The sequence below is a fragment of the Spironucleus salmonicida genome, chromosome 2, assembly GCF_000497125.1.
Source record: "Spironucleus salmonicida strain ATCC 50377 chromosome 2, whole genome shotgun sequence".
Classification (NCBI taxonomy): domain Eukaryota; phylum Fornicata; order Diplomonadida; family Hexamitidae; genus Spironucleus; species Spironucleus salmonicida.
In genome coordinates, this window is record NC_090597.1 from 159,122 (window position 1) to 181,222 (window position 22,101).

The 22,101-nt window shown below is 36.1% G+C and overlaps 15 protein-coding genes and 1 pseudogene across 15 annotated transcripts; 6 read left to right on the plus strand and 10 right to left on the minus strand. All coding sequences in view use genetic code 6, as the record gives it.

Moving 5' to 3' along the window:
- Nucleotides 1–196: 196 nt before the first annotated feature.
- Nucleotides 197–718, plus strand: SS50377_21369 (uncharacterized protein; the record flags this gene model as incomplete). The annotated part of the gene is made up of 1 exon (XM_067905297.1): nt 197–718. The coding sequence occupies one exon, from the start codon at nt 197–199 to the stop codon at nt 716–718; it is 522 nt and encodes a 173-aa protein (XP_067766614.1).
- A 796-nt stretch (nt 719–1,514) lies between these two features.
- Nucleotides 1,515–1,895, plus strand: SS50377_21370 (uncharacterized protein; the record flags this gene model as incomplete). Its single annotated transcript, XM_067905298.1, has 1 exon — nt 1,515–1,895. One exon carries the CDS (start codon nt 1,515–1,517, stop codon nt 1,893–1,895), a length of 381 nt encoding a protein of 126 aa, XP_067766615.1.
- A 19-nt stretch (nt 1,896–1,914) lies between these two features.
- Nucleotides 1,915–2,274, minus strand: SS50377_21371 (Histone H2A; the record flags this gene model as incomplete). Its single annotated transcript, XM_067905299.1, has 1 exon — nt 1,915–2,274. One exon carries the CDS (start codon nt 2,272–2,274, stop codon nt 1,915–1,917), a length of 360 nt encoding a protein of 119 aa, XP_067766616.1.
- A 356-nt stretch (nt 2,275–2,630) lies between these two features.
- Nucleotides 2,631–2,867, minus strand: SS50377_21372 (uncharacterized protein; the record flags this gene model as incomplete). The annotated part of the gene is made up of 1 exon (XM_067905300.1): nt 2,631–2,867. One exon carries the CDS (start codon nt 2,865–2,867, stop codon nt 2,631–2,633), a length of 237 nt encoding a protein of 78 aa, XP_067766617.1.
- A 261-nt stretch (nt 2,868–3,128) lies between these two features.
- On the minus strand, nt 3,129–4,526 carry SS50377_21373 (Beta-N-acetylhexosaminidase; the record flags this gene model as incomplete). The annotated part of the gene is made up of 1 exon (XM_067905301.1): nt 3,129–4,526. The coding sequence occupies one exon, from the start codon at nt 4,524–4,526 to the stop codon at nt 3,129–3,131; it is 1,398 nt and encodes a 465-aa protein (XP_067766618.1).
- A 304-nt stretch (nt 4,527–4,830) lies between these two features.
- Nucleotides 4,831–7,173, minus strand: SS50377_21374 (Cysteine-rich membrane protein 2; the record flags this gene model as incomplete). Its single annotated transcript, XM_067905302.1, has 1 exon — nt 4,831–7,173. The coding sequence occupies one exon, from the start codon at nt 7,171–7,173 to the stop codon at nt 4,831–4,833; it is 2,343 nt and encodes a 780-aa protein (XP_067766619.1).
- Nucleotides 7,174–7,990: 817 nt separating this feature from the next.
- SS50377_21375 (uncharacterized protein) lies at nt 7,991–8,458 on the minus strand (the record flags this gene model as incomplete). The annotated part of the gene is made up of 1 exon (XM_067905303.1): nt 7,991–8,458. The coding sequence occupies one exon, from the start codon at nt 8,456–8,458 to the stop codon at nt 7,991–7,993; it is 468 nt and encodes a 155-aa protein (XP_067766620.1).
- Nucleotides 8,459–8,826: 368 nt separating this feature from the next.
- Nucleotides 8,827–11,388, plus strand: SS50377_21376 (Kinase, CDC7; the record flags this gene model as incomplete). Its single annotated transcript, XM_067905304.1, has 1 exon — nt 8,827–11,388. One exon carries the CDS (start codon nt 8,827–8,829, stop codon nt 11,386–11,388), a length of 2,562 nt encoding a protein of 853 aa, XP_067766621.1.
- A 647-nt stretch (nt 11,389–12,035) lies between these two features.
- Nucleotides 12,036–12,569, minus strand: SS50377_21377 (Transmembrane domain-containing protein; the record flags this gene model as incomplete). Its single annotated transcript, XM_067905305.1, has 1 exon — nt 12,036–12,569. The coding sequence occupies one exon, from the start codon at nt 12,567–12,569 to the stop codon at nt 12,036–12,038; it is 534 nt and encodes a 177-aa protein (XP_067766622.1).
- Nucleotides 12,570–13,485: 916 nt separating this feature from the next.
- Nucleotides 13,486–14,328, minus strand: SS50377_21378 (Cysteine-rich membrane protein 2; the record flags this gene model as incomplete). The annotated part of the gene is made up of 1 exon (XM_067905306.1): nt 13,486–14,328. The coding sequence occupies one exon, from the start codon at nt 14,326–14,328 to the stop codon at nt 13,486–13,488; it is 843 nt and encodes a 280-aa protein (XP_067766623.1).
- Nucleotides 14,329–15,314: 986 nt separating this feature from the next.
- On the plus strand, nt 15,315–15,644 carry SS50377_21379 (uncharacterized protein; the record flags this gene model as incomplete). Its single annotated transcript, XM_067905307.1, has 1 exon — nt 15,315–15,644. One exon carries the CDS (start codon nt 15,315–15,317, stop codon nt 15,642–15,644), a length of 330 nt encoding a protein of 109 aa, XP_067766624.1.
- Nucleotides 15,645–16,031: 387 nt separating this feature from the next.
- On the plus strand, nt 16,032–16,616 carry SS50377_21380 (uncharacterized protein; the record flags this gene model as incomplete). Its single annotated transcript, XM_067905308.1, has 1 exon — nt 16,032–16,616. One exon carries the CDS (start codon nt 16,032–16,034, stop codon nt 16,614–16,616), a length of 585 nt encoding a protein of 194 aa, XP_067766625.1.
- Nucleotides 16,617–16,726: 110 nt separating this feature from the next.
- On the plus strand, nt 16,727–17,158 carry SS50377_21381 (uncharacterized protein; the record flags this gene model as incomplete). Its single annotated transcript, XM_067905309.1, has 1 exon — nt 16,727–17,158. One exon carries the CDS (start codon nt 16,727–16,729, stop codon nt 17,156–17,158), a length of 432 nt encoding a protein of 143 aa, XP_067766626.1.
- A 429-nt stretch (nt 17,159–17,587) lies between these two features.
- On the minus strand, nt 17,588–19,429 carry SS50377_21382 (Cysteine-rich membrane protein 1; the record flags this gene model as incomplete). The annotated part of the gene is made up of 1 exon (XM_067905310.1): nt 17,588–19,429. The coding sequence occupies one exon, from the start codon at nt 19,427–19,429 to the stop codon at nt 17,588–17,590; it is 1,842 nt and encodes a 613-aa protein (XP_067766627.1).
- A 1,015-nt stretch (nt 19,430–20,444) lies between these two features.
- SS50377_21383 (Cysteine-rich membrane protein 1) lies at nt 20,445–20,699 on the minus strand (annotated as a pseudogene).
- A 792-nt stretch (nt 20,700–21,491) lies between these two features.
- On the minus strand, nt 21,492–22,061 carry SS50377_21384 (uncharacterized protein; the record flags this gene model as incomplete). The annotated part of the gene is made up of 1 exon (XM_067905311.1): nt 21,492–22,061. The coding sequence occupies one exon, from the start codon at nt 22,059–22,061 to the stop codon at nt 21,492–21,494; it is 570 nt and encodes a 189-aa protein (XP_067766628.1).
- Nucleotides 22,062–22,101: the final 40 nt, after the last annotated feature.

Here is a 22,101-nt window from a genome sequence, read left to right on the forward strand (position 1 = left end):
TATTTTCATTGAAAAATATTTAGATTTAAATCCAATCAAAATAATGTCATTTCTTAGATGATTATTAATATTCATATTATAAATAATATTTTATGCCAACTTAGTAGGTATCAGATATAATTTATATATTATTAATAATAAAAGAATTTGTATACTTTTTTTGTATATTTTCAAACTTTCATTTTCCACTTCCTGAATGAACTACGCTAAGAATTCGCAAATGTACTTCTATGGAAATGTTTAGCAGCGGCGCATTGTGCAATTTTTATGCAAACAATATTCACTTAAATGTGATTTAAGCCCACCAAGAAACCCAAAACCATTTTTAACAGATTTAGATAAATAAATCTATAATATGACATAAATACTGCAGCATTTAGCATTAAAAGTTGAATTTAAGGGAGAAATCGATCTTGAAATGATATAAAAAGTAGATTAAATTTCTGTAAAATATTGTAAAGATGAAGATATTTTAGCTGATATTAGTAGTTTGTAGTAGTATATTAACTTCGACAAAAAAGTTAATGTATGGGAACTTTATTTAGTATGCATCTTAACGAGATACTTTGAAGAAAACTACACAAAAGAAAAAGCTTTAACAGAGCTACCAATCTGTGTTTAACTTTGTGATAAAGTTTTTACTGAAATGGACTAAGCTTAAGATTGCTGGGGTAAAATTTTGTGGAAAGTAGAGAGGAAAAAACGCGTTAAAGCCTGAGTGATTTTTATTATTAGTAGAGTAATAAGACTTAAAAAAATTAGCAATGCTAGTTACATAATTTTAATTATATATTTAATGAATTTGACTATAAAGATAAATAATCTAATTTATGTTCAATTAAAACAGTAAATAATAATATAAACTATTTGCTTTATTTATATTATCGAAATTGCTAAAATATTAATATTAAAAGAACAACATTTAAATTTCTATGGATTGATTAATTCCATTTTTTTATTATTTCAAAATAATATATAATAAATAATAAAAATGTTTATTTTAAAAACACCTGCAAACACCAGTTTAATATAAGAAATATGACACTCCAGTGATAAGGAACTCACGTGCACTCATAGTTAGCTAGCCCCTATACAGTAATACCATTTTTGCCAATAATCCACTTCCATCGTGTTTGAAAAAATAGCTTGCCCGCTACAGGTTCACTATCAAGCCTAGCAAATCGCTAGGTGTTCTAGCTTGCATCTGCGATTATCCTGCATTGCAGTAGCTGTTTAGTTAAAATTGCGTAATTTGCAGCAGCAAGTCTGGCGCAGCGGACAGCCATCGCCAGATAAGGCTTCTGGAGCGAGAGCGAAGCAGTTCAAGCTAGCTACAATGCACACAAACGACTGGCAAAGTAGTGAGAGGCTTGATTTGCAGGTCTTGCTGGATAGCCTGGGCTGCGCATCCGTCCAGAGTAGCTAATTAGTATACGGTGTATAATATTTATCTGCACAAAATAATTTTCACACATTCTGAATACTTTATATTAACATATCATATCCCGCAAAATATGAGCAGCGTAGATGCCGCAGACGAGGCCTATCAGGCTATGCTGGAGAGCAGAAACTCCAAGCTCAACCTGCTCATCGGTATGCAGTCCCAATTTGCCAGCTTCGACTTCGAGCAGAAAATCAGCACCCACATCATCTCCTTCCCGGCCATGCACCAGCTGCGGCTGGCGGCAGACGACCTGCTGCGGAAGCTGTCGCAGGCCACCCTGATCGACCCGGTGACGATCATCGCGCACGACATTCTGCAGCTGGCCCAGCGGTTCACGTCCATGGAGAAGGACGTGCTGGGAACGGCGGACCAGCTCGGGATGCGCGTCGCGCTGCAGCGGCTGGACGCCGGGATTCGCATGGTGGCGGAGTACCTGGGCGAGAGGGAGTGACAGGGTAAACAAGAATATATCACTGGTCCTGGGACTTCTTGGACTTGGAGGTGTGCTTCTTCTCGTCCTCGAGTCTGGCGACACCGCCGTCGCGGATGACGACGTCCTTGAAGATCTCGTTGAGCTCCTTGTCCTTGCGGATGGCGTTCACGATGTTGTTGGGGGTGATACGCTTGGTGGACTTCTTGTCCTTCTGGTTGAGGGCTTCCTTGAACACCTCGTCGATGACGGACTCGAGGATGGCGGCCATGTAGACGGGGGCGTCGGAGGAGATACGGTCGGCGTAGCGGCCCTCCTTGAGATGCCTGTGGATACGACCGACGGGGAAGATGATACCGGCACGGGTGGATCTGGACTTGGCTTTGTTGTCAATGGCCATTTTTGAAGGGGAAAATCGGGGGAGCGGGGGTGCCGGGCCTAGCGACTCGCGCAGGTTCGAATTTCTTAAAATAAGTAAAATGTACTATTATATGTTAAATTATTATAATATAAAAGATTATATCCAAATTAACATTCTGGGAAAAGCGATGTTTTATGTAACCTGATAAAAATTAACATTAGTAAAATTGACATCATTAAATTATCCAGAACCTTATACTTAATAATTACTATCATATAACTAAATACTCAAATATGCTAATCATATTGATAAAATATAGGTTAAGAATTGATTTATATAAGCAAATAAATCCTAAATAATTTAATACTAATATCTCACTGTAGTAAAAAATAAAATCACTCAAATGATAAATCAAATTCTAAGAATGCAAGAACATCAACAAACACATCTTCAGTTTATGAAAGAACAGATGAGTCTGATATAGAGAAATCACATAAATCAGGTAGAAAATCACAAAATGATATAAATTTGGTTTATTGCAATATATTAGTATTTAAACGAGGACTTACTAGTGGTTTGCACATACTAGAGAATTCAACTCTCTTATTACGCACAATTTTACCAAGTTACATTTAGTAGTAGAAGTATTAGATCTTAATGATACCTTATATATTTAATATAGTATATATAAAAAACTTATTTAAGATAGTTCTGGTAAAATTCATAGTAATTATTTATATGAAATAAAATTTATAAAATAATTTCTTTGATTGTATTTAAAATTATTTTATTAAAAAATAGTGATAATAAGAAGATTAATAATTTTTATTAAAAATTTACTTCTTATACAATTCTTTTATAAAATCATTAATCAAATAAAGTTAACATCATCATCACTCGCCCATGCATGGTTTACCAGTGCCAACTAAACCACTTTTAACGCCCAAATATCTTAAATAACAACTAAAGTTTCTAATTTCAGCTTAGTTAATATCTTGCTTTCCACTCCAGCTTATTTCTGAAATGGCGCTAGCTCTAGGCCAGATTCTTTGATCTAAGTTACCCTCATCGGTGAATTTTCCGTCAAGATATGCGCAATTCTTAGTTGTATTTTGTGCTAAGAAGTCTAAATAAGTATCTTACCAGTAAATTCGATATTTTCCTGGTGTTGAAAGAGCAAGCTGGAAGTTAAACGAATGGAAAGCATTCGTATTAGTAATCTAAGATGACTCAGCTTCGATTAAATCAACTTCTATTTGAGATTCTAAAGCCTCCTAATATTAAATAATTATACTATTTGGAGCAATATTTTTAATAATATCTGTTATATTTTGAATGAAGGCTTTGTGAAGATCTTTGAAAGTTATTTAATGTTACTATACATATTGATTTATCATAGCATCTTCTTTCCAGCAACTGAATACATTTTCACTATTGCCTATATGGAAATATTTCATTAATTCTGGCTGAACAGCTTACACTATCTCAGTTATGACTTCATAAGTGTGAGTGTTAAAAGGATGAAGTAAGAAGTTCTTGGTGCAATCAGCTAAGATTTCAGGTTTAGATTTGCTGATAATTTCAGAGGCTTTAAGGAAATCAATCTCAAAATAAATGCTTATACCTAATAAATTTCCATAATTTATAATAGATTATAAATCTTTTTTCGAGTGAACATACTTTTTACCCATATAATATGACGAGTTCTTTAATGTTGTCTCCACAGCAACAGCATATTCATTACCTAATACTATACCAACAATGTTCATCTTAGCTAATGCGGCGGCAAGAATTTGGCGTTTTATAGCAACTACTGGTAGAAAATGCGTTGCAGAATCGATCTTAAGGCTTCTAAAGTCCGACTAAGGAGAATCAGTAAGTATTTATTCCTATATGGTGTAAATACCTTACTCATAATACTGATCAATTGGTGCAGAAATAAGTTGGGCCAGAGTAGAAAGAGCAAGGCTTAGTTTGGATACAGAAGTTATGTCTAATATGATAGACTTTTTTTCAACATTGATAGAATAGTAATCTTCCGAATCATGTTGATTATATTTAATATAAAGAACAACCGGAGAGCTATCCTTAGTACATTTTCCTTTAGGGAATATAGCTGGTACGAATTCCTCAAAAACACGAGATGCAGTATCAAAATATTTAGTATCAGGGTTAAGAGTGAGAGATGTTATATAATACTAACTAGGCATGAGCACTTATTTTTGTGGTTAAGGTAGGATACAGAGGGATAAAAGAAGCATTTATAGGAAAGTTGATTTTGTAGTTAGCATATAATTTTTATATAATAATACTAAATGATCATTTCATTCTTAAATATTGAAAATCACAATAAAGCCTGCTCTTGCATTTAATTTGACTATGGTAATCACAATATAGCTAACCCCCATCATGCAAATATCGAACCACTCCATAAAACACTCATTTCACCCGTAACTCCTAACTCCTAACCCCAAATTCCAAATTTCCACCCTCCTTCCCCTTCCCCTTCCAAACCAATTTTCTCTCCCCAAATAATCATATTATATCTCTATTATAACAATAATAAATTTTTCTACCACCCTCAATTTTTCACTCTCAGAACAGCTAACTGCTGCTCGAACTGATCCTAACCCCAACAACATCCGTGTCGTAGTCTTTATTAGCCCTCGCTTTGCGCTTTTTGACCGCCCAGATAACGAGTATTACGGCCGCTACGGCCAGCGCCAGCCCCAGAACTGCCCCCAGGCCGATCCCGACGAGCGCCAGCGTGTTCTGGCACATTCTCGGGTTCTCTGCGCAGTTTACGCACGCCCCCTCCAGCAAAAGCGACCCCTCGGCGCACTCGGCGCAGGCGGCGCCGTCGCACCTCGCGCAGCCCTCCGCGAGAATGCCGCCGCAATTGCACTTTTCGCTCTAAATTCCGCTGCAGGGCGCGCACGTTTTTTCTGTCAGGAAGTGGTCGTTTTCGCACGCTTCGCACGCGCTTCCAGAACTGCATTATGCGCAGTTCTGGGGGCACGCCACGCACGCGTTCGCGCTGCTCAAATTTTACTCGCAAAATGCACCACTTTAGCAAAAAATTTTTTCGCCGCATTCGTCGATAACGCAGTTCCCTTCCAATAATTTTGTCCCGGGGACGCATTTTCCGCAGCTGGAAGGGCCGCATTCGCTGCAATTCGCGAAATTTTTGCCCTCGCAGGTGCAGGAGGAGCCGATTTCGGCGTTTTCGGAGCAGCTCAGGCAGCGGTTTTGCGCCAGAAAGTGCCCGTCTGCGCAGGCTGTGCAGGCCCCAGAATCGCAGTTTACGCAGTTCTGGATCAGCGCAGTTGCGCAGGTGCAGGAAAATTCAATGCCTGGCTTCGAATCGCAGGGGGCGCAAACTGCGTTACTGAGGAAATTGTTCTGTTTGCAGCTTTTGCAGTTTTTACTCGTTATATCACATGTTTCACAATTTTCATCACAAATTTGGCACGAATTACCCGTTATATCATTAGTTTCGCAGAATTCTCCGGTTTTGCAGCTGCCAGGCTGGCACATATCGATGATACAAGCGCCGTTAGAAAGGCGGTAGTTAGTGATACAAAGGCTGCAGGAACCGGCATCGCAGGCTGCGCAGTTGAGCGTTTTTTGCGCTCCACATTGGCAGGTGCTTCCTATTGGCAAAGTAGCTTCGCAGGGAACGCACATGTTGTTCTAGTTTGAAAAACCGTTTTCGCAGACTGTGCAGGTCGTTATATCAGTACAAATTGCACAATTTTCGCTGCATTTCTGGCATTTGTTTGTTTCTGTCGAACTGATATAACAGAATTCGTCTGCTTGGCATTCTGAGCTGTTTTGGCACTGGTCTGGAACGCAAATAAGATCTATGAGCTTGAATTAGGATTTGCACGTTTTGCAACTTGTTATATCACATTCAATGCAGTTTGTGATCAATTTTGAGTCGCAAACGCAGCTTTCGCCGATTTTTTGGTCCTCAGAGCAGCGGTTGCAGGTATTTTCTACGAGATAGTAGCCATTCCCGCAGGACACACAAACGTCGTTTGCGCATTTTCCGCAGTATTATATCAGTTGCGAGCCGCAATTGCACGAGAATCCGCTAATCGACTCGATTTCGCAGACTTTGCAGGTATTCTAATCAAGAAACTGCCCTTCCTAACAAGTTGTGCACAAATTCATTTGCACCGAGCACTGCTTACAGTTTTTATCGCAGTCCTTGCACTAGTTGATCTTTGTATCGGAAACGTCGCAAAATGTCCCTGACAAACAGTCGTTATCGCCCTGGCAGTGGTCTGGCTAGCACGTTCCACCGATCAACTTGTAGAATTTTCTACAGGTTCTACATGTGTTCTTATCGCAATTGGCGCAGTTGGTAATTTAGTTTTCCTAGCATTAGCATATGCTGCCGATTAGCATATTCTCATTGCACGCAAAGCACCCTTCGTCGCTGTTGAAATTACCCGTTTTGCAGGTCGTGCAGGTCGCCAAATTTGCGCAGCGATCGCAGTTCCTAGAGCAGTTTACACACGTTTTTTCTGCGGTTAGGAACTGGTCGGACAGGCATGATAAGCATACCGTTGAATCAGTGCACGATTAGCAGTTCTAATCGCACTTTTCGCACTGGCGATCCGCGTTCACAAAGTAGCCGAAGAAGCACTCCGTGCACGTATCCAAGTCCGTGCAACGCACGCAGTTCGCGATGCAGCTCTCGCAGACGCCTTTCTTCAGGAAGTAGTTCCGCGTGCACAAAACGCAGTTCTCCTCGTTGCACTCAGCGCAGTTCGGCTTGATAGTGAATTTTTTCCCGCACTGGCAGGACGTGCCGACCGGCTGGTTCGCGTTGCATGCTAGACATTCCGCCTTCTCCCCGGGGTTCAGTGGGCAGTAGTAGGGCGAACCGCAGCTGTTGGTCGTCTCAGAACAGGATCCGGCTGATCCCATTAATTTAAAGGAGCGGGAAGGCAAAATTGCGTTTAAATGAGGTAAAATGGGGCGGAATCGTACAGGTTCACTTAGATGGAAAGAAATAACCAGGTAAATTAGTGATAATGTAAGGGTTGGAGCGAGAAATATGGGTAGGTAGAAGATATGTAGAATATAGATGGGAATAATTTAAAAATTTAACTGTATGTTGAAACTGTATGTTGGGTGGAAGTGGCTAAAAATAATAATTGATGGTATATAAATAGAATTAAAAAAATATTTGCAAATGAAGAGAAATATAAAAGTATAAATTTAGAATTTATCTATATAATATATTTTTAATGTAAAGTAAAACCAAAAATTATTGGAAAAATGTTTAGTTAGACTCTAAAATAAGGTATAGAGAAATTTATATTTTGTATATTTTAAAAACTTTATAATTTACTTTACCATAAGGTAAAATAAAGTATAAAACATCTTTTTCCTGGTTATCTATATTATGATTGGGGTCAAGTGAGTTTTACAATTAATTTTGAATCGTTAATGAACTTTAGTGTATTTATTAACTTTCGCTAGCTCAACATCTAAAATGTTTGTTAATGTTTCATTTGATATATTTATTATCATTGATTAAATGGTTAGAATTCCTAATTGAGTTGAATATATTGAAATATGTTAAGTTTTTCGATATATTGGAGAATATCAAATAAATATTATAAATATTATTTATTTCATTCAAATATTAATTGTCCATATAAAAATAATATTATCAAATATTTGTTTTAACCGTAGAAATTTTTCTAGACTTATGAAATAATAATAATATTATTATTACTCATTCTACATTTTACTATGACTGTTTAAGCTTTAAGATATTTAGTCTCTAGTTTATTAACCAAACCTCTGCATCGGAAACTAACCCCCAAATATCATCAAGCTTTGTCACATACTCAAGTATGTTTTAATTTTGCTTTTTAATATCCAATTAAAGCTTGTTTAATTGTACTATAGACTATTTATCTGGGTTGCAAAAACTTTAGCTGATATTGTTGATAGTATTGTAATAATCTGATGAAGAATCGTCATTGGATGTGAGCTACATATTAATCTATGCATCAAGAGAAGCCATAAATGAATGTTGCGGGATAGTGGAGATATCATGCGACTGATTAGTACCCTTCTTGATCTACTACAAAAATCTAGGAGATCCACAGTTACTTCTAGCTAAAGGAGTGCTTAGCTTAGATGGTGAGAAAGAGCTAGTTTATATGAGAAGTTTTTTCAATTGGAGACGGGTCTTCATTATTGAAAAAGTGTTATAATCATATATTAATATATATTAATGAAATAATATTTTATTGAATATAAAATTTTCTTCTTAATCCAACCTATATTACTATATTGTGAAACTAATTTATTGCAGTTTTACTAGAAATTAATCTGACTAAGCATCTGAAACTAGACTTATTCACATACTTTTCATGTTTATAGATCATAATATTTATATGAACAAACATAGAAATTAAAGAATTCCCAGAAACTACGATCTATATGTACAGTATTCTATTATTATTATCCATTTATTTGCAACAAATCGATCGCTATTATCAACCATTTCAAATAATTTACACTTATTATACACTAAATTAGCATATATTTTCCTTCCTAAAAATGAACGATTACCTGCAGCAGAAATTCTTCCCAGAACTCGACCCAAAATCGCTGAAAGTGCAGCACCAGATCGGCAGGGGCGCATTTTCGCTGGTTTTCTCGGCCTACACGCCAGACTTCCAGCGACGTGCGATAAAGCGAATCCGACTCACCCGAAACCCTACATCGATCCTGCGCGAAATCGAGTTCCTGCGGGGCTGTGCGAGCCCCCACATCATCCAGCTGCAGCAGGTCGTTTTCAACGATTTTTCGCTCCAGACGTCGCTAGTTTTTAACAAGTTCGACGGTGACGATTTCAAGGCCCAAATCGGCCGCTACACGCCGGACGACCTGCGGCACTACATTTTTTCGCTCCTGTCGGCCCTGGCGGTTACGGAGCGCACGCTGACGCACAGGGACGTAAAACCCGGAAATTTCCTCTACTCCAAAACGCTCAAACGCGGCGTCCTGATCGATTTTGGGTTATCACAGTCAATTTCAGAAACAATTTCATTTTTCACTCCACTTAATCTTGAACCACAAACTCCCTAAAACGCGTTTTTTCCGAATCCGACAAACGCGCAAAAGCAGAAACTTCCGAATTTGCCGCAGTCCGGAACGCACGGATACCACGCTCCTGAGACGATTTTACCGCTGCCGCAGTCGCCCAAAATCGACATTTTCTCGGCATTTTGCGCAGTTTTGCAAATTGTTTTGGGAAAGAATTCGATTTTTCGCTCCCAAAATTTCCAAAATTTCGACGAAATTCTGGCGATTCGGAGCGTTTTTGGGGCGAATCGAATCGCGAAAGTTGGCTGCGGGATCAACCTTTTGGGCACCGCTCCCTGCGGCATTTCGCTCGAGGAGCTCATCTACTTCAGCCACCCGGAGTTCCTCGTGGGCTGCGATTTCGAGCTCGTTCGCCTCGTGCGCAAAATGGGCGAATTGAGCGCTAAAAATCGCTTATCTGCGCAAGAACTGTTAAATGAGTTTTTCAAAAAAGGAGTGAAAAGTCAAATTCAAAATGAATTCTAGTACAATTTCCGGAAATCTGCTATAAGTCAGATTGAGTACCATAACGTCAGTCAGCTGCGCAGCGAAGCGATGAAGCAGCGCATGCACGACGTGATCCAGCTGCTGGGCGGTGACGAGGCGGCGCTGGAGCCCTACATGGTCAGCTTCGAACGGCTCGACTATCGCGCGATCGCGCAGTCCGGCCGCCGCGCAGCCGAGAAACTGCTGCCGCGGCACAGCAAAAATTGGGACAAAAAGTCGCTTTTCGACTGGCAACTGATCCGCCGAAAACTTGAAGTTCCTAAAGTTTCTCGCGCATTTTTCAGTTTTGGAACGGAAAATTACGAACCACAATTGCAGAATCTGGAGCGCTACCAGCGGGCGCAGCGCATGACCGCACAGCGCCGGCGCGTGCACAGGGAGGTCGCTGGCGTGAAGGCGCTCTTTGCCGAATATTCGCACGTTTTGCGCCAGTGCCGGAAGAGCGCAGAGGGCTGGCGCAGGGCTGTTTTAGATTCAAACTGTTTTAATTCGTATAATAATATATATAAAAATGAAAGAAAAGAAATAGGAGTGGAAAATCAAAATGAAAGTCAATTTTAAAATCGCTATTCTAAGCGATTGCGCATTCTTCAAATTTTGAAGTACGAGAAAATTTCAAGTGGATTTTTTGATTTTTCAGTGGCTGAAAATCGCTTAAATCTCTAAAATCAAAACCAGCAGACAACCACAGAAATCGCCCAAATGCTCGTCAAAAACGCAATTTAGTAGCGCAAGAACTGGCCCATAATCCGCTATTTCAACGAAAAAATAGCCAAAAACTTCCAGGCGCGCGATCTGACGCTCCTGAAAACTGCGCTAATGGCCCAGGAAACGCTGGAAACGGCCGAAATCGCCCTGCAGCGACAGCTCGAAATTGCAGTTTCTAGCCCGAAATCACACCCTCAGAAACCGATTTCTATTAGTTCTCTACAACATATTAGACATCTACCAGTCTCCCTTCCACAGTTTCTTCTCCGTTTCTTCACCACTCCACACCTCTCGCAGCGGCTGAAACAGCTGCAGTTCAGCGGCTCCGCGGACGTCAAGAACGTCATTCTGGCAGCCAGCTGCGTCCAGTCGTTCCTGGATGCGCACACGCCCCGCAGCCTCGAAATTCAGAAGATTACGATGATTCCGACGATTTCGAGGACGCGTCACCGGAGCCAATCCAGCAGTCTGAACGTGCCGAAAAGCGGGCAGTTTAACCAGCTATGCGAGGCCGAAAAGGCCAAAATTAAGCGGCCCCATATATCTGCTTTTTTGGAGCTTGGGGTCGAGCGGGTGGTGCGCGAGGTGGGGGAGCGTGTAGGTGGTGCGGAGGTCGAATTTTAGGCTATGTGCGGTTAGACAATGCTAGTTAGACGGTTCGAAACGGTGCTAGCAGAGTTGTCTGGGAAGAATAAGTTTGCTGGGGAGATGCTCGGAATCATGCAGGATGAGGGCGGGGCGGATTGCTATCAGTTCATTCAGCAGAAAATGAGGGAAAATGCTGTAAGAAGGGCAGTTTTCAAAGGGTACGTTAAGTGAAAACAGTATTTTTATTAGTGTGAGTAAGCGCTAAGAAATATCAGCATCAGAATCAAGACGATGCTCGTGGTGAGTAGTTTGCAAGTACATGTAAAATTAGTTGTTTACATGTAGTAAAGACTAAACATCCAGGAAATTGATTTGTAATGCATTTTTATTAACACTTAAGTTCCTAAAGCATGTCTTGAATTTTCTTCGCCTGGTAATCAAAAATGATAGAAGATTATATAATAATCATTATATCCTTTCATTTTAGTTGATTTAGAATTAGATGATTAATTTTTTATTTCATCTATAATCGTTCCAAATTCTTGAAATGGCCCAAATTTTGGAGTCCACTCAAAACTCATTTTTAATCAAGAACTAGAGTCACCCGCTCTAGAAGCCACTGATAAATATATATAAGACCTTTTTAAGACTTTAACCAAGGAGTTACTAAGGATGAGTTCAAATAGTTTAAAATCAAGATTATTATTATGAAAACATCCTCAGATCTAGCTTTGACCATTATTTTAGGAAAGGCACAGGTTATCATCATTGGGTGTAAAATAATTACTATCCAGAGATTTATTTTTATAAATATTGTCTTGCTTGATATTTTTAATGAGATTGTGGATAGCAGAGGCATAAAAGGAGCTGATGCTAAATCATATATCAAATCTTGTTATACAAGATAGTGAGAACGTATAATAGTAGAAACACTAGCTAGTGGAAGAGGAAAATACTTCCAGTTAAATTTAATGAGCAAGTAGAAGGATAAAAAGGCACATAAACCAGACATTTATAAAGTATCCGATGCCTCCGCTTAACGATCCGTAAATATAGTGCAAAAATATTTGTGGATAATAGCCAAAAACTGAATTTATGATCCGCAAAACTATATAAGCCATAAGTGGGTATAAGAGAGTATGTAAACATTAGCATACATATCCCTAAATCTTACAGTCTAGGTTTACTGGTTAGACTGTGTGGTGATGCATTTACAGGATACTGCCATGCAGGGAAATTTTGCAATAAAATAGTAGAACTAATAAATTGTAAGATATATTCAATATATTGTTAAGATCTATAATGATTATTTAACACTCTTAACTATAGAGAGTTACTTACTTCATTTGAATCAATAGATTTTGCATATGGCATAAATAAGACTAATTGGAACTATAAGATTCCATAAACATTAGTTTGCATACCAATAATAAGAATAAAATTGTTCTAATATATATTAGTAAAATGTCACAATTTTTGGGTCACAGAATGGAAAGATAAAAATACCAAAGTTGTATGTGTTGGCCGCACCGAGTATGTTCTTTATTAATTACGATGCTGGTGGAAATTAGTAAGATTGGATGCCACCTGTGAAATAAATATCTAATAACAAAAATGGGAGGGTTATATAAGTTTACCTTGCATCTTTAAATCCTTTAATGGAACGCAGATTAAGTTTTTGGGCACTCATTTTTTGTATCTTTTCTATATTTGTTTTGCTAGCAGTTTTTGTTCTGGTAAAATTAGAATGAAAATTTACATACAACTTATAAAATACTTGGATAAATTAATATTTAGTATTATATATGATTTGCCTATAATAAAGTACTGATAAATTCATGATACTTTCCCTATATAATAGGAACATATTTCTAAAACTAAAAAACTAATGTGAATGCTTTTGATGTCAGTTTACATGCATGCTGCAGTAAATGCTAAGGTAAGTTTAATTAGTGTAGATTATGTCATGAAAAGATAAAAAGTAATTAAAGTCAATATAAATAACATAAAATATCAGAGAGAAAGAAGAAAAATAAAAATAACTTTTTTCTTATAATAGAATATAAAAAGTTTAACATGAAATATTATAGTATATATCATAAGTTTTAAATTCTTTGTTGATAATTTTTTCTTAAAATAAGTTTTACAGTATGAAGTGTTAACTACACATTTGTATTAAAAGGGTTTATTGCTGTAATACAGAGAGTTTTAACAGTATTTATTTTTAATTTTTCCTATAATTATAGATATTTTTATAACAAGTACTACCATGCCAAAGACTGAAGACCTCTTTATTAAAAAAAATCTAATTTAAGCATATTAAATAAATCACTTCAAATTATTTCTTATTTCTACAGCAACATTGTAAACTTTCTTTTTCATGAACAAAAATGTGCCGACACAAACTACCCCTACAACTATCACTACAGCTATTGTGATTCCTGCGATAGCACCACCGCCCAACTTATTTACAACAACTGGAACTGGTCCTGGAACTGGCGGTGGATCCTAAGTTTCAGACAACCAGCACATTTTAGCACGCAATTCGTATCCATCATCGCATTCTGCACATTTGCCAGTTGAGTCAAATTTCATATGCGGCAAACAGGTTGCGCACTTGTTTTTGGTAGGAGTGCAAGACGCACAATTTATAGCATCACCACATTTGCATTCCGAAGTCAGACCGTCACCACACGCCGTTGGAACACCATTTTTGCAGTAATTTCCGTTTTAAATATTTTCGCAAATGGCAGTACATTGTCCTTCTACCGTAGTGACAGCTTTTTCAGGGTGACAGAAATAGCAAATTTGGTCTAAAGAGCAAAATAAGCAAGGTGTAATACAAGGTATAGACATTTATGTAGCTGGTTCACCTAAATATACTTCTATGGGTTGACAACCATCTTCGCTTTTACAGGGTAACTCACAAATGCCGGTATTTTGGTTCTTTTCGTAGCCTTCGGAGCACGTAATGCAAGAATTGTTATCTGTACAGGTATCGCAGTTTGAAGGACAGTCGAGACATTTATTATTTGATAAAAATGTATTACGCACGCATTTAGAGCATTGATTTCCCGCACATTCTTGGCAGTTGTATATGGGTTTGCTGTCTTCGCAGTAACAACTTTAGCCATATACTATATCTTCAGAGCATGTCCAAGCTTCTGTCATTTTCTGAAAATGGAACTTCGAAATATATTAGTAAACTTGATATAAATGATGGTATGGATTTTAGTTTTTAAATAGCAATAATACTATATTAATTGTAGTAATATATAATTATTAAATCACAGATTTGATATACTTATCTAAAAATAGATTATATTAATATAAATGGTTATATTTACAAATACTTAATTATTACAGAAACTTCATAAATTAACCTATATCTATCTAATAAACACTTTCAGGTTAACAGAATTTTCATTTAATGAATTATCAGTTTATACATAGGTAATATTATTTTTGTAAAATATAATTTTGAGATTCATTTTATAATTATTATACACATATGATAAGATACAAACAGATTATAGTTACTTCATTTATTATAATATATTTAGTGAATTATAAATAATGAACCAATTGGATATAGTGATTGAATAATTTCTGATGCTTCATTATAAGTATACTCTCATTAATAACAATACTTAATAGAATAGGTTAAAAGATGCAATTTGCTAAAAATTGGTATTAATAGCTAAATTATGTCAATTAGAAAAATAAATTAGTTAAGATATAAATTTCATATTTTATCGGAAGTTCAATATGTGTAGAATTAATTTCTCCCTGATTTGAGTTAAATTTTGGATGTAGCTTGCTTATTCTAATTAGTTTTATACGAATTAAGTAGTTTTTAGCATTAGATTGATTTTTCAGCATTAATTGTATTAATAAATAGTTGAGCCCAAAATAGTTTAGTATAACAGACACAAACTAATTACTTAATAGCTCTAAATTATCATATGATATTTCAAAATGTGCATAATTAGTATTTAGTATATTTTATGAGAACAATTAACAAATAGCGAAGTTTTAATTAATAGCTGAAACCGTACAACCACATAGTAATAAATAGCATAGAGAGAATCAAAAAGTCCCTGATCGATCTCAGTTTCAAAAACCAATTATGAAAAATTTATTTTAACAAAAGCAAAATGTACCCTATTACTTTTCATATTTCTCTTGCGCCTTTTAATGCTACAGAAATTTAGATTTTGCATAATTTAAAAATTATTTTGTAAAGCTGTTTTATTATAATTAAAAAGTTCATTTCAAAGTGTATTTAGGCTACAGCGGGTCGTGAGAAATATGAGCTCGTATGCGATTGTGTTTCAACGGTCTGCAATATGAAAATAATTCAATGGTATGAACTTTCAAATTCAATATGGCGTTTTATGTATTTGAATCATTTTTCATACCAATAAGTGAAACTCTAATATTAAGAAAATCCTGACGTCGCAATAAATGCTATGCAAATAAATTGAATAAGAACTAAAATAATATAACAAAAATATAATTATCAATATTAAAATACGATAGCAGAAACCTAATCTTATACGTTTAATAAAAAATAATCCTAGTTACGATAATACATATTTTCTTAAATAACAAGTAAAATAAATATAAAATCTAAACTATAAAATAGTATAATAGAATAATAAATCTGTCAAACTCTAAACTCAATCGCAATACATTTAACATATAAATGATAAATATAATAAGCAAAACATTAGCAAAGAATATTTAAGATAGAGTAATAAGCCTCCATCAAAAAAAGAGTAAAATGATATTTATCCGTGTCCGAAAGGCTAAATTTCTTTATGGTTCGTAACAGAATAATGAAATTATGATGTGTTTTTTTGAAACCATAAATGATCTTTTAGCATTTTTTGATTATGACTTAGTTCTTCAGGGTTATATCTAAATGTTAAACTGATTATTCTCTTACTAATGGTATATTACATTCACATACTACCAAATAAGTATTAGGTATATTATTGATGTAGTTATAGACGTGTTAGCTACGGTTGGTCGAATTGCAGGCTTTGTGGTTATATGTTCATCGTCAAGAAAAAACAACGACCACTTTTAATTAATCATATCAAAAGTTCAATAGTTAAAATATCTAGTTAGTTGATGCTGATTCAACTAAAGTATGGGGAAAAATAAATTATAATAACTTCATTGTATACTTTTATTTTATTCTACCCGGTGTAATAATCTTTATCATACTTAGGTTACCAAAAAAGTATAATCAATAATTAGTTTGGTGCTAAATATCAGAAAATGATGCAAATATTATTATTGTGGAGTATTTACACCCGTATAGAACCGCATTAACACGTTTATTTGAATTCAAATTTCTGCTCGCAAGTTCTAATTCTCTTTAACCCATTGAAGTAGCAGGCAGTAACCCGGAGTTGGGTCAAGAAATGGAGGGTTTGGCAGTATAGTGATGCCGCGGTGATACAGTTACCTGCCATTATGTGGCATTTTATATTAGGCATAACAGTAAATTGTAGCATTTAGCAATTTTAGGATTCGCGTTTTGGAGCGTGTCTTGTTAATGAGTTGCTTAGATTGTACCAAGTAAACTGATGAAAATTAGCATTTTCATATAAGTAGGGCTGTGTATAATCATAAATTCACGGCTAGCAAGGACTTCGAGGTTGTAGGTTTTAAGGGTTATTCGGTAGAGTCAAGAAAAATCAGTTTGCTAGGTATAGCAGACGTGTGTTGCTGGACGTGGAATACTAGAATATGGGATATTCTAAAATAGGTAAGAGTCTTGCTAGGGTGCTGGCAGGATGGAAGTGGGTTTGCATTCTATGTGATTGTGCTGGCCATGCACAGGATGGTTTAATGCATTTTGCTTAGTATAAGAATACAATTTACTTAGGGGTCCTGGTAACATTCCTTAATTCCTAGGAATGATATTCAAAGGTATTCCATTCTATATTAGATATCAGTTAATACTAGAGATACTTCATGCAAATGATAATTTAATATTAATTATATATTATATTAAAATAACTTATTTGTTAATTTAGAAGAGAATGAAATCTACCTAATAGTAGAGCTACCTAAAAGGAATAGTATCCATTAAGCAGGGAATATCAATAATGAAATTTCATGTCATTTAAAATAATTCAGCAACATAGAAATAATACATATTGCTTAATGGTATTTGCAGTCTCAATATCGTTTTATTAAAGATTCGTAAACCATTTCTAGCTGAGTTTTGAAATTTTATTTAGAAAAATACCTTTACTTAAGTTAATAGTCAGTAATATCAAATTCAGTCTATATCCAGGATAATTTAAATTAATAATGGTAACAATGATAGAATTGATTTCTGAAAAATCAATTAATAAATTTCACATATTTTGAAGACACTAGAATATTAATGTGCAAAATCAAATAATTTTCACTTCTTCGCCTTCTTGATGAAGTAATACGTTAGAACTCCACCGGCACCACCAGCTACCACTAAAACAGCAATCACAATTTTCGTCACCGTGCCTCCTGAGAGGCTCACATACTCCTTTCTGGTGGAGAAGCAGAAGGCTCCAGTCTGTTCAGCCCCATCATCGCATTTTTAACATTCATCAGATTCAAATTTATATCCAGGCAGGCAGGAACCGCACTTTGTGTTATTATGATTACAGATGAGACAGTTCTTCGCATTTGTACACTTGCACTCAGTTGTCTGGACTTTATCTCCACATGTAGCAGCCGAATCACCAATGCATGCATTCCCCTCTGCTAATACTGTACCACAATCAGTCTGACATGTTTAGTGAATAGTAATCTGGTGACCAACCTAACATGTATCACACACATCAACTCCCTTGGAACAAGTAGCACAAGTATCGTTGCATTTCTCGCAGACAATTCCCATCATCAGATACCCGTCATCACAAATCTAGCATGTACCATCATCAGCCTTTTTATATCCAATAATGCAAGTTCCACATTTTGATTTATTAGAAGCCTCACAAGTAGCACAGTTAACTGCTTCACCGCACGTGCACTTTTCGGAATTCTTTCCATCACACTCAGTGCAGGTTCCGTCTTAGTTAAAAAAGCCGTCCTTGCAAATTTTACAATAATTTTTATCACCGTCACAGTTCACGCAGTTGTTGGGACATGATGAACATTTACCTCCATCTAAGATAAAGCTAGACTCGCACGTCAGGCACGTAGCTACAGAGCCCTTGCACGTTGCGCAGTTTCCGGTGCAATCTTTGCAGATCGTATCGCAGATTTGGTTAGATTTGCATTCAACCCTGCTGGAGCACTGTTTTATGCATTTATTTTCTAGTATCGAAAAGCCATCTTTGCACACCGTGCAGGTGTCTTTTTTGCCTGGGCAGGTCTTGCAGTTTGCGTCATCGCAGACTACGCACTTTCCACCTTTGAGAAAAAATCCGTTCGCGCAAGAGGTGCAAACGGAATTCGAAGTACAGTTTATACAGTTAGCAGAGCAAGCTGTGCAAGTATCACTCCCTGCATCGGTCCCCTTGAAAAATCCTGGCAAGCAGCTTCCGCAAACGCCAGAATTGCTAGCACCGCATGTTGTGCAATTCTCGGCCATGCCGCACTAGCACTGTTAGTTAAGATTTTCAGCACATGCAGTACAGGTATTGTTGCTCAGACTGTAGTTATTTTTGCAGAGTTCGCAGGTATCTTTACTTGCAGCGCAATTCGAACAATTCGTAACTGCGCATGGTTAGCAGGCGGTACCCTAGAGTCTAAAACCAGAATTACATTTTTTACAGGTGTTAAGTTATCCGTCGCAGTTATCGCAATTACGAGCGGTGCAATGTCTGCATGAAGTACCTACAAGCGCATAACCCTTAGAACAGTTCGTACAATTAACTAACGAACCCACACAACTCGTGCAAGCACTAAAGCAGGTCAAGCAGAATGTATTGCCACAAATCTGGTTGCTGGCGCAGTCGGACTTAGATGTGCAGGGCGTAACGCAAATATCCCCTCTCGGTCGGTCCCCTTCCCTGCAACTTGTACAGGTATACTGAGAAGTTGCGCAAGTAAGACATGTGGGGTCGCAGTAGTTACAAGTTTTGCGGGTCGTAAGGTACATTCCAGCACGGCAAGTTTTGCAAATTGTGTTATCAGCAGAGGTACCTGAGCACGTGAGGCATTCATACTTGCATGGTAGGCAATCAGTGCTGGTCGTAGTTGAGTCTGGGCAGAAACTGTTCCCTGTGCAGTTGTTAGTAGAGCCAGAGCACGTGCCTAGCATTTTAAGTTTTGTGGGTTTCGCTATAATAGTTATATATGAGTATGTGTAGTATTGTTAAGATTTTGTTTTTATAATTAACTTATTATAAATTGTATAGTTAAATTTTAATATCCAAATTTAGAATTAATAGCGTGATTTAAATAAGGATAAATATAATATATAAAAAGTAATTAATAGATTTTAGAGGATTTTGAAACATATGCTATAATTAATATTTAATACTTTAATATACATTTTACTTTTATTAAATTTAGTATTTCTAGTTTGATAAAATAACAATATTTGCATTTTTCATAAAAATATATTTACTTTAATTGGTAATAGGTAGTAGAAATATATTATTAATTAAATTAATCAAATTGTTGAAAATTGATAAATCAATTCATTTCTATTTAAAAAACTATATCAATATTAAGGTTACTTAAATATTTTAGTATTTAAGAATCTTAAAGCTTTAAATACGTTCATGTTGAATAGGATACAATATTGGAAACTGATATTTTATATAATAGTATTGTTTTATATTCTCACCCATTAGTTGAAAATGAAGATTATATAAATTTAATGTTTTGAATAGTGTAAACCTATACCCAAAAATTACCTTAAGGCGTGATTATTGTACTAAAAAGAGTATTATACTCATACATGTTACGCTAAACCGTCCAATGGTGCTATTTCTATAATCTCAAAATATTAACACAATAGTATAATTAGTAAAGTATATCCTATAAACAACTTAACTTATTATAATATATTTTGAAAAAGTTAAGAAAACTTCCCAGATGTCTAGCATTTGACTAGGAACCTACTAGAAGCCTGGATTTGACATTATAACCATTAATTTAAATCTTATTGTTTGTAACTTAGATATATATTAAAAATAATAATTTAGAAACTGTACATAATGAAATACTAATGTGTAAAAAATACGTTCACCTCTTTCCTTTCTTGATGAAGTACTACGTAAAACAGCCGCCAACACCCCCTACCACCACCAACGCACCTATCACACCTATCACACTCCCCGTAACCGCACCGCCGGAGAGGTCCCCAGCCTCCTTGCTGGTTACCAAGCAGAAAATTCAAGTTTAGAATAACCATCTTCGTAATTTTCGCATTTTTCAGATTCAAATTTATATCCAGGGAGGCAGGAAGCACACTTAGTCTTACTATCATTACATGTGAGATAATTTTCAAAACCTGCAAACTTGCACCCCTCTATCTAGATTTCGCCTCCACACGATGCAGCAGTCAAAGTTCCAACGCACATGACTTGCCCATTTGATTAGCTGCAGAAACCGTGTATTTACCTCCGGGTATGAAATTCCCATTCGCTCAAACACCGTATTTGCTTATATCAGTAGAATCGCACGTCTAGCAGGTATGCGATGTTCCGGAGGCGCATTTCATGGTGTCTTAGTAAATGCAGGCAGAGCGATTTATAGCGTCCCGATTCGTTCAGATTTGACAGGAATTTTATGCGGTGCAGTTTAAGCATTTTGCAGAATTTTTGTCTCTCTTTTGCAGGTTGAGCATTATGATATGCAGGCGAGGCAGGTCGTATTATCAGTTGATACATGCTATGGGTAGAAGAAAGCTTAAGCGCAGGAAATTGTATTTGAAGCATTTTATCAGTTTGATATTTTTTGGATGTGAAAATGTGAATAGGTTATAAGTTTGAATAATAATGAGAATTGGTGGTATCGTGTTTTTTGGTTATTGAAGTATACGTGCAATAGGTAAGTGAAAATAGCGGATGGGAAAAAGTTTGCGATAGGTATGGAAATTGATATTATATAATGTACGTTAATCAATAAAATTTTACATAAACTAGTAGTAGGTACTAGCCACTCGCAGGCTCAAGGTTTGGCAAAAAAATAGTTTTAAAATTTTCAAAACCATCAAAACGCCAGGCATTATTATTTACTAATCAATAAATAAATATTAATCGATTTATTGCTATAAGGCCATCCAGTAATCATTGATTTCCATTAACTTAACCTGCTCATGGATTGGAGCGCAACACACCGTCTCATATACATACAAAAAAGTAAAAAAAGTTTCACATTCCACACCATGTCAACGTTTTGGTTACTATCTAAAATCGATTATCAACCAACTTGATGAGATCTTTTCGTTTATTATTTTTCAAAACTCTATTAATTAATTCTTATAAATAAATCTTACATACTTTAGATGAAGTTGAATAGTTCTCTTACAGAATCGTATCTAAAATAACCATCGTGTTGTACAGTCTGACGTCGACCTATTTCTTGCCTTTAAAACAATACTCTGATAACGCTACAACTTATTCAACCATATCATACAATAGCCTGTCTGTTAATTTTAACGAAATATATCTTGCCATTAGTATTTTCCTATAATGTCCAAACTTAGCATTGTTACTATCATCCTCAAACTTTAATAAAACTGATTGCATATTATTAGAATTAACTTGACTGAAGTTTAGTTTAATTGGAGGTTCAACATCATAACTTTTTAGAAGTACTTCAGTATTCTTGATAACCTCTTATGAGTAGTCTTCTAAGGTATCTTATTTTTATAGAACTGATATCGCTTCTTTGTAAGTTGGCTTTGATTCTTGCTCTTTAACTACTGCTTATCTATTCATTTTATTTATAAAAAAAAGATTTCTTTAAAAAGATATGTTA